The sequence below is a fragment of the Hippoglossus stenolepis genome, chromosome 14, assembly GCF_022539355.2.
Source record: "Hippoglossus stenolepis isolate QCI-W04-F060 chromosome 14, HSTE1.2, whole genome shotgun sequence".
Taxonomy (NCBI): domain Eukaryota; kingdom Metazoa; phylum Chordata; class Actinopteri; order Pleuronectiformes; family Pleuronectidae; genus Hippoglossus; species Hippoglossus stenolepis.
In genome coordinates, this window is record NC_061496.1 from 22,245,644 (window position 1) to 22,256,323 (window position 10,680).

At 43.3% G+C, this 10,680-nt stretch overlaps 1 protein-coding gene across 2 annotated transcripts in view; it reads right to left on the reverse strand.

The window, feature by feature from the left end:
• Window positions 1-6,383, reverse strand: part of nhsa (Nance-Horan syndrome a (congenital cataracts and dental anomalies)) — a 64,821-nt gene extending 58,438 nt beyond the window's left edge. For both annotated transcript variants that reach the window (XM_035176499.2, XM_035176498.2), the window contains exon 1: window positions 5,791-6,383. In XM_035176499.2, the coding sequence (XP_035032390.2) occupies window positions 5,791-6,070 (280 nt within the window). In that variant the 5' untranslated portion in view covers window positions 6,071-6,383. The remainder of the gene's footprint in view (window positions 1-5,790) is intronic.
• Window positions 6,384-10,680: the final 4,297 nt, after the last annotated feature.

A 10,680-nucleotide genomic window follows, 5' to 3' on the forward strand; every position in this document is an offset into this window, starting at 1 on the left:
GACTTTGCCCCCCGCCTCTTCTTCAGGACAGGCTTGAATTGTCCCCTGGTGCCTCGGCCCCACACTCAGGACTCCATAAAGAGTAATGGGTGCCGGGGAATGTTATTCAATAAGTGATTGTGTGTGAGTGTGTGTGTGAGAGACACATAACACACCTCAGGGCAAGGAGATACCTTATCATGGCCCCAAATTTCCTCAGCAAAAACCATAATCCCCTCTCACCAACAACAAACTAGAGCTTAACTTCCCCAGCGTTAAAAAAGCTGAAATCTTTCACACACTAAACACAAATGTTGCTCTACATACCTTAGAATACAGAGACAACCAGTAGGCGGATTTAAGTTGAGATCGTAGACCCCCACACTCAGGGGCACTTGCTCTCATGGAGGATCCCACCACAGGAATGTAAAGTGTAATCGCTCGCACATTTCCGGCAAGTAGAGCAATGAAAACCTTAATTTTAACAAAACGTCTCCTTTCATAAACAAATACAGCCTCCAGTTTCTCCCCCCATTCTCTCCTAATCACACCAGCCGTCTGTGCTAATTCAGTGAGCACGTGTTGGGGGTGCAAGGTCACAGAAGTGCGAGCGAGGTCTGTGGTTTCGTGGTCACTGGTGTTTTGGAATTCTTGAGTTGACAAGGCAGTTCAACATAAAACCACTTAAATCACAGGCCAGGAAATCCACCGCGGGCTGAGGTGCTGAGACGCACACATGGTTAATAGAGCCGGGTGAAAGGGAAACCTTCAGTTTAACTTGGTACAAGGGCCACATTTCGCATTTCAATGTCAAATCATACGGGTATAAAACAATATGCTGACGATTAAGTGTTTATACCATTTTATCAAGTTACACTGAAAGATTCTGAATTTAAGCAATGGGTTTGTTTAAAGTTGATACTTATTTCATACCTCAGACCCAAAAGTCAGAGCTGAGAGTAGTCCAGAGCAAAGATACAATAAATGACATCAGCTGAAAGACAGTTATATGAAAACAACAAGCCACAGCATCAAGGCTGTCTAGGCATTCTCTGTGCCTGTCTGGGAAGAGTGGGAAGAGGGGGGTTGGTGCAGGAATGACTGAGCAAGTCTTTGAAATCTGCTCTATAATTAGCAGGGGTACTATATCAACAGCAGGTTGTCTGGACCTGCTGAAATATGCTCACGGTTCTGATAATGAAGGAGAAAGAGAGGCAGGGGCTCTTGATCCTGCTGTGAAACGTGATTCAAGATGCACTGAGTTATTTATTGTCTTTCAGGTGAATAATTCAAGATCTTTGTCCTCTTAAAATAGTTGGGGGCTAGACTCATTAATATTTTGCCACATCTTATCCCACCACTTGCTATATATTTACCTCAACTACTTAAGGGTCACTGGGGAGAAGTATGCTCATGAAATGCTATCTCATTTACTGACAAACTATAACTACAGCATCCAAATCTCCACAGTGAATTCCAACATTGACTGATATTGACCTCGGCTGTAGTGTGCACTGACTCGTCGTTGTAGCCTCACTTAGTGGTGTTCCAGTAATGGCTGGACTAATGTGGTGTCCTGGCCTGAGCTGCTTTAGTGGGAGTTCATAGTAGACTGGATGATGTGTGACTGTGCGCCACAGAAACTTTCATTCCAGACCAACGAGGCTCACAGAGCTGCACGAACGTCACCGCGCTGATGTGGAAGAGCGGCTCTGGAGTGAAATCAGCAGACAGACAGGACGGGGACTGCAGAGCAAATATACATGGTGCTCAAACTTACTTCAATTGTTGTTTAAGCAAGCGGAAAAGCAGCACAGTGGAAAGCCTAAAGCACCTTTAGGCACAGTGGAGAGAAACTGTAACTGCTGTAGGCCTCTGTCTGATCAGTTCTTAAACGTTTCATAACATGTCAAACCAGTTACTGTGTAAACACATTTCATAAGTCAGCTGGTTAATTAAAGAATCAATTTAATGGATCTAGGAAATAGGAAATTCTATAGAAATGTTAGTCAATGCAATTTCCTTGAGCAGCAGTATGACTTCCCTTATCTAAAAGACAAGATATAAATCCTGTCTGTCCTACATTTGGGGTCATTTGCTGTGTTGTGTTGCACGTTGCTCTGAATTTCGAGGCACATAATCATCCCAGTATTATGTAATGGTGTAAAATAAAAACTACCGCCGGTTTTGTTTTTCAAAGCCGTTGGTCAATGAACTACAGCTTTACTAGGATTTGCTTTGCTGTAATACTACAACACATAACCCATCTTATCCAACTCTGGGGTCACAAGATTGTCGTGAGAGAGTCTGCACACAATTTACAAAACTAGTGAAGATTCTGGTCTTGTATCCATGAAGAAAAAGTATTAGAAATTACCAGAGAGTTGAGGCAGCCCCACTGTATTGTGTGCTACTGTGTTTAAACTTTTTCTCAGTTTTAATCTGTGGGACCGTGAGACCACTGCTTTCTATTCGGTCTGCACGAGGAATGTCGTAAACTTGCCAGGATTGTGCTCTTGGACCAGAAAAGCCAGAGGGCCACTTGCCGCCGCAAATACTACATCTCCCCCCTCAGCACTGAGCCAGTGTAACTTAAAACCCGGCGGAGTGCTCTAACGTGGGACTGCTCTGCAGAGCCCGGGTCTGGCTCTAGAGCTCTGATGGTCGTCCAAAGCAGACACTGATGGGGTGTCACAGGAGAGCTGTCCAAACACTGGGCTGAGGGATACATGCCAGGCGCCTGGTTGTGTGTGTGTGTGTGTGTGTGTGTGTGTGTGTGTGTGTGTGTGTGTGTGTGTGTGTGTGTGTGTGTGTGTGTGTGTGTGTGTGTGTGTGTGTAGCTGAGGATAGGCGGCAGAGAGAAAGAGTTTTATTTTTCCTCATTACTGAAACATTTTAGGTGTGTACTGTTTGTATTAAAAAAAAACCTTTCATTGTTTAATTGGATTCCACTTTATAAATAGTCGTGCCAATCAATCTTGACCAGTAGGGCCATCACTTCTATATATAGACTTGCTAGAGCACTGTAAGTACAGCACTTGTATAGCTGCTGCTGTTGATAGAGAATAGTAGTCTGAATATGGGATCAACCAAAAGTGAAAAAGAGACACTTCACTTCCAGTAAAGCATGTTATTTGACCTAAATGTGTCATCATCTCACCCAGCATTCAAAAACATGCCCACATACTAGTATCACCATAGAGGGGATTGGAAAACAGCAACAACATCCCACTCTGATGTAAGCGGTGGTTGTCTGAAGCACCAACTCTGCCTAAACAAACAGGTGACTACCATGGGACAGGCCTTGCAATACCTAATCCGTGGTAAGTGTCTGATTCTGCATAATTCAATATTAGCAGCTGTGTATCCTCCAGCTTGTCCTGTGGACAAGACACAGTGACATCATAAAAGCCCACCCCCACCCACAAAACTCTTCGTGCCTTGAACTGCCCCATTTACACGAATTGTCATTCAGATGAGTGTGGGGGGGTTGTTGTTTAAGGCTGCCCCTGACACCATTAACATGAAAAGCACAATTAAGAGTAATTAGGCTTTTCCAGGCAAAAGGGGTTATCTGGTAACCAAGCACGCAATAACCCCACATATAACATGCAGCATTATAAATCTTTTCATTCATTTAAATTCTTGTCTCCATCCATTAATTGCATGGGAAGGCAGGTCAATTTAATCTTGTTGACACAGCAAGCCCCTATAACAAGGAATAAACAGTGTTTCACACGAAGCAGCAGGTCCAGTTGACTTTTGGCTCACATATCAAGATAACCCTTGACCAGGTATGACACAGAACAGACACACTCAACAACTGAGCGACATATTGTGACACACTTAACAAGATGCAACGCAGGCCGGCAAAGCAAGTCATCTCAAGGTTTGAATCAGGTTTCAAGAGGGGTCGGAGAGCTGGAGGTGGGGGGTCTGTGTTTTCGTTGTGGCAGGCGGAAGATAAATGCCTTCAAGGCCAAGAATTCGCCCCATTCACAGACCACAGGATGCGGGGTCTGGGTAACATGCAAGGACTTGCTCAACCTATAAGTTCAAGCAGGGTCAATCCACCGGGGTATGTCCAAGCGGAAGAAACTGCTGTGGGGATGGATATTTTAGGATGGGAGGGGATGCACAGGTTTCCTAAGTGCTTCCTGAAAACAAGGCACACACACACACACACACACACACACACACACACACACACACACACACACACACACACACACACACACACACACAGGAGGGGTGGGAGGGTGGTGTGGTGTGGTGGGGGGCAGAGATTAAAAGAGCCCCATGCTGTGTTATCAGGGTAATGAATTCTAACTGGTGGCCAAGCAAAGTTCAATACATGCAGCAAGACAACTGTGAGAGGACAGCAGAGCATCATATTACAGAAGTTTAGATACTGCAGAGGCATCCAGCTTTTAACTCATCCTTGGCTATATTAGCGTATATATATATTTATATGGGAGTGGTATAAATGTAGCAATATATCATCATCCTTACTTATGAGATATTGTAATCAAATTGCAGTGAATGAATACTGAAATCCTGCACCTCACCTCTCAATTGGCATTTTGTATTCTCCTTCAGTTAGACTAATACCAGGATGTTGTTGTAATATTATCGTTATCTTGGGCCATGTATCGCACATCGATAAAAGGTGTGCACCATTAATACGGTTATTGTAGCTCCATAGCTGACTTTGACAGAGAAATTCTGTTTATAATGAGTCGTAGCAATGTAATAGCTGTGTATGGCCTCACTGTCACACGCCCCCTCAGCGGGGGAAGGGATGACAACAGCGGGGGTTCGACCATATATCTACAAAAAGCATGAAAGAAAAAGTGACAACTATCAATAAATAGTCAATGTGAAATGTCTACCTAAATATTCTGGTGCCCTTGTACCGCTCAACAATGACTTTACCCTACTTTGAAGCTAGCTGTTCTTAAGCTAGCATGCTAACGTTTCCTTCATCTGTAGTAACTTCAATTTATTAACACAAATACACAAATCCTACACGTCACCTCTTTGAGGGAATTGTTTTTATTCTGCTTAAGTCAGGCAGAAATCATGAAGTGTCATGACAGACATCATGTTTTGGGATTATTCTGCAATATATTGATTATCACATAATCGCTGTATCGTGACATTATCATTATCGTGGGCCATGTATCACGGATCGTACTGAGCCATGAATTACCCTGCAACTGCGACCCCTAACATATCCTCTGAATGTTTTATGAAAAGCAATACACTGATATGTTATTGTTTTTATAAGTACAAATGTACATCATTAATACCGTTGTTGTAGTTACATTGAGCTGCTGTGGCTTCAGCAGAGAAAGTCGGAGCAGTGTAATAGCTGCGCACAGCCTCACTGTCACACGCCCCTCAGCGTGGGACGAGATGACACCAGCGGGTGTCTGACCGTATGTCTACACGAAGCGTGAAAGGAAACATCACAACTAAAGTCTGTATCAAATGTCTTCCTACATATGCTGGTGCCCTGTCAGCGCTGGACAACGACTTTACTCCGACTTTCTCCGTACCTCTAAGTTAGCGGTTTTAAAGTTAGCACGGTAACGCTCTCTGTGGTAACTTCAATTTGAATCTGCGTCACTTTTGTTGCGGACTGAAAACTCCGAGACGCAAAGTTTTCTGAGGATGCCTCCTCGTGCGCTTCCCTCGTTCCGTCTCCTTGCAGAGAGAGCAGCTCGTGCGCGTGCATGCAGTCCCCAGCGGTGAACAGACCATAAGTAAGAATAAGAGTAAGAATAAGTGAGGAGTGGGAGTACTCACGCACGGCCTCCTGTTTGGGGTCCAGCTCGGAGCAGGTCTGCTGCAGCCGGCCGATCTTCCTCTGCAGCCCCCTGACCCGCAGGCTGGTGGAGGCCAGGTCGCTCTCCAGCTCCTGGAATATGGAGCAGGCGTGTTTGGCCAAGTCCGACAGCTGCCGCAAGGTCCGGGATAGAGCCACATGACTGATGGAGACCAGGTCCTCGAAGAGCACAGCCTCCTCGTTCGGGACCTGGTACCTGCACAGTAACTGGGGCTCCACGACGCGCTTGGCGAACGGCATGTTGGCGCGGAGTAAATCCAACAGAAGTCACCCGAGGGTGGGCAGAGGGCACTTCTTCCGCCTCGACCCCTGGTCCAGTTCGTCTGGGTTCAGCTGCTGCTGGAGCCCCCCATCCCTCCACTGGCCGGAGAAGAGTGTTGTGCTCGTGGCCGCGGCGCCGGCTCGTGCTGCCCTGACGCTGCTCTGTGTTACTGCTCGAAGGTACAGGGGGGTTTTAAAAAGTGGCGGCGACAAAACCTGGAGTGGAGGCTCGGGATTGTCCAGGATCCGGACTGTTGTGCTCTGTAACGGCTCAGATTTATCAGGAAAAAAAAGAATTTAGTGGTCCTGCAACACAGCATTTCACTGCACACACATACACACACACACACACACACACACACACACACACAGCAAAGCCTCGTGTGTGTGTCAGACTGATATGCAAAAGTTTGAAAAACACAAAGGAGAAAAAATCAGACCTGACAGTTAAAGGGATAGTTCACCCAAAAATGAAAATTCACTCATCATCTCCTCACCTCTATGCCGATGGAGGGGTGGCTGAACTGTTTGAGTCCACAAAACAGTTTCAGGGGTAAGCGAAAGCCAATGCAATTGAAGTAAATGGGAACCACTTCTTCAAACGTATATATGAAAACAACATAAAATTCCTCCATACTGCTCCTGTGGTGTCATCCAAGTGTCCGTAAGCCCTGACATTTAAACTTGACTCAAGACGGCATCATTTACACCATGTCTTAGCCTAAATGTCCTCTGATATCCTCTCTCCTCTGAGTTCGTGCATGAATAATGTAAATGACCTGGTTTCGAGTTTAAATGTCGAGGGTCACGGACACTTGGATGACACCACAGGAGCAGTATGGAGGCATTTAATGTTTTTTTTCTGTTTCACGTTTGAAGAAGTGGTCACCATTTACCCTAATTGTATTAGATTTGTCTGCAACGCTGTTTACCCCTGAAACTCCAAAAGTGTTTTGTGGACTCAAACACTTCACCCACCCCTCCATCGGCATAGTGGTGAGTACATAATGAGGGAATTTTCATTTTTGGGTGAACTATCCCCTTTATACTGCAGGCTACCCGTTTTACTCTCTTCTGGAACATTGCACTTTCTTTCAGGGTGGAGAAAAGGTAAAAACTTGATTCAAAAATATCATCCGGGCATTTGGGCTTTTTGTCCTGTGCATTACAAACACTAGTGCAGTGCCCATTCTACCTGTCTGTTTGACCTGTGTTAAAGCTCTGGAACTACTTCAGAACTATTTCATGTCATTGGTGAGTCCTCCTCAAACAGTTCTACAATATACTGTCACTTTTTATTGTTTGTGTGCCGGACGTTGTGTGCAGAGCTTTTTTTATGGCGCAGATTGAAGTTAGAAAACGTGGTGTTCATCCTACCTGGTTCATCTGCAATGAAGATTTTATAATCAATGTTTTTCATATAATGAAACAGAATTTGCTTTATTATTGTTCACATGTTATAATCATTATTTTTTCACACATTGCATGTCCCTATTTCAGAGATCTGAAACTGACACAATGTTCAGTCACCATTTGCAACTTTTCAAAATAAAAGCTCTGTAATTCAATCCGACTGGACAGTAAATACTACAGACTTCCTTCATGTTGTACTATCTTAACACTTTTTCAGGGGGAAGAAAATGACAGAATCAAAAGATAAAAACTTGGTTTATTAAAAAAAACCCACAAGATATTTAATGCTTTTACATTGCAAGAATTAAAATCCCCTCCTTGGTTCTTGAATGAAGTCTAATCTTTCATCGTAAAGACGAGCAAATGTCAGTGAAGGGAGATCCATGGTGCATTCTTTTTTTTACTTTTTTTCCCATTTGATTTGAAATACTGTAGATATGAAGAGATTAGTCAATGAATCCCTAGTTGATTTAAAGAAAATGAACAAGCTATAATTTTTTCAAGGATTTTTTTTGAAGAAAAACTACAAAACTTTGAGTTTCCAGACTTGATCCAAATATGAATAATTGTTGGTTTGCTTAAACTTCCATTATAACAAATTGGAGGACATTTTAATATGTCTCCTTAGATCCTGATAACTCTCTGTAATGGATATTTATCACTTATTTCTGACAAAAATTACACTATCATTGATTATTAGATTAATCATGATGAAAATAATGATACTTTTGAACACTGGCTAATGTATCCTGCACAAGCATCACACTGCTGTTGTCACACTATTTTAAAACAAAGAGCAAGACCATGGGGCAATACGTATAATTCCAGACGTAGCCAACAAGAATAGTTGCACATTGTCAGGCTTACACCGAGCTTGAATCTGATAAATTATGATGGGTAGTGAATCAATCGTTTTAAGTTATGTCCCCTGTGGTGAATTTTTGTTGTTCACCTCTCAGCCTGGGCCGAGCTTCATTCACATTTGCTGAATGAGTGTTTAGTTAAATCCCAGCAGCTGACGGGGCCAGAATCAGCAGAGGTGACAGGCTAAAAGCCCTTCCTGTGGCCTAACTAATGTCCACATCAGAAGTGCAACCTTTGCAAAGCGTGGCGTGGGACAAAGGAGAGACAAGAGGAGCGGCGTATGTCGTCATCTTTGAGTAATGGTGCGCCAACAAAAGGTCTAACTTGTTCGGACAAAAGCTGGTAATCTTTGTTGTGAGAGGAAACAGCTTTAACTTTTATCCACTGGGGAGATATGGGTTCAGTTCATTTACACTGCATGGAGAAAAAGTGCCTTTCATGTCTTTACACACCGATAGAGTGTTACTTCTAGGTTTCTGCTGTATTCCAAAAAATATTTAAAATATAGATATTGTGACGGTAATTAATTCTGATTCTGTCTGAGTGCACCAACTATCTCTGTCTCCAGCTAGACGAATCATTAATAGTAATAACCATGTAGGTAATAATTACCCAGTGAGAGATGGCTAGATGGCAATTATATCAAACAGGCATATACTTAGAGACAACACATGGCGGACACATATAGTTTCGTCATCACGTGCAGCTGTCATCTTGAAATGCACAGCAAACACTTTAAAGTGGTATTTATAGTTCAGTGAGAAAGGCTCCTTGTTAAGCTGCTTGATTGAATCAACAAACACACTCTGCTCCTGATGTATAAGATAAAATAGCAGCTACACTATGGGAGGAGATTCTGTAAATGAAGCAGCAGGTAGTGACACGAAGGCCTGCGCCAAATATTGGTTATGGCACTGAGGAGTTATGAGCGCCTAGTTGTCGTCTGGCATCCCGTGTCTGTCTCCCAGACTGAACTCATTCACTCCAGCACACTCTGGCACGTGTGTGTGTGTGTGTGTGTGTCTGTTTTTGTGGTGGTTGTGGGGTACACCTGCCCCTTTGCCCGTCAATGTCCAAAGAGATCTTTTGTCAAGGCGTTTTTATTGTTGTAGTTGTTTTGTTTGTAAATGCCTTTTAAAACAACTGAAACACACACCTTCAAAACAAGGGGGCTGTAGAAAGCATTTGAAGATCGCACATTAGACAATTTTATGGCAGAAATTTAACAACATAATGTTAAAGATGAGAAAAGAGTAAAAACAAAATGAAATTAAACACTCTAAAGTGATTCAAATAGTAATTTTAGAGCGTAAGGTGAAAGTAAAAGGTTAAAAAGTTTTAAAATGTGGAAGGTGAATTCAGACCCCAAGTCTTGAATGGTAAATGGTGTGTATTTATATAGAGCAATTTACAGTACAGATCCTCAGGGGCTATTTGGGGTTCAGTATCTTGCCCAAGGACACTTTGGCATGCGGAATGGGGGAGACTGGGATGAAACCGCAGAGCCACTGGTTAGTGGAAGATCCGCTCTATCTTCTGAGCCACATTCGCTACTACGAGAAAGAACACTTCTAAAAATGCATCTTTTCCAAGTTGATAAGGAGCTTGCCATCATAAGCTACTTGTTAATGAATAGATAGCTTTAATTCAACAGCTGAAAAGTCTGTTGGCGTATGGTGTTTAAAATCTTTTTCTATGTGCCCCTTTATAGCTTTGATCACCCACCCCTCTAAAGCTCTCGGTACAACGCTGCTCCTGCTCGTTTCTTCTCTCAGATGTGGCAGCGACACACTCTCCCACAACGCCTTGCACATAGGCTCAAACACATCTCAGAGATATAAGAATCCGTTTCATTTTCAAGTTCTCAAAAACTGTCCCGCAATATCATTCACTCGGGAAATGACTCATCCAGTTATCCATGCAGCTCTCTGCTGGGCTTGGTTTCATATTGCAGAATATTTCACAACCTGAAAATGAGTCAATTCATTTTTATTTGTGTGGTGACAAGTCCCAACATACATGATCTCAGAGCTCTTTAGGCCGAGACCTTAAAATATCCTAGAGAAAGCCAACAGTTCCCACAATGAGCGACTGTGGGGAGAAAAAAAACCTCTGACCGAACCGGACCCTGTGGGCGGCCGTCTGCCTCCAGTCACATGTTGCTATTTTTAAGTAGAAAAAAACGGAGACGCAAAAAATGCCAACCAATAAAACTGTAGCAAGGCTGAGATTCTTCTCTACATTCATGATTGTGGCCCTGTGAGGCTGCACTGATAGCCACAGCTAAGTGCTAATGTTAACATGGTCTTTGT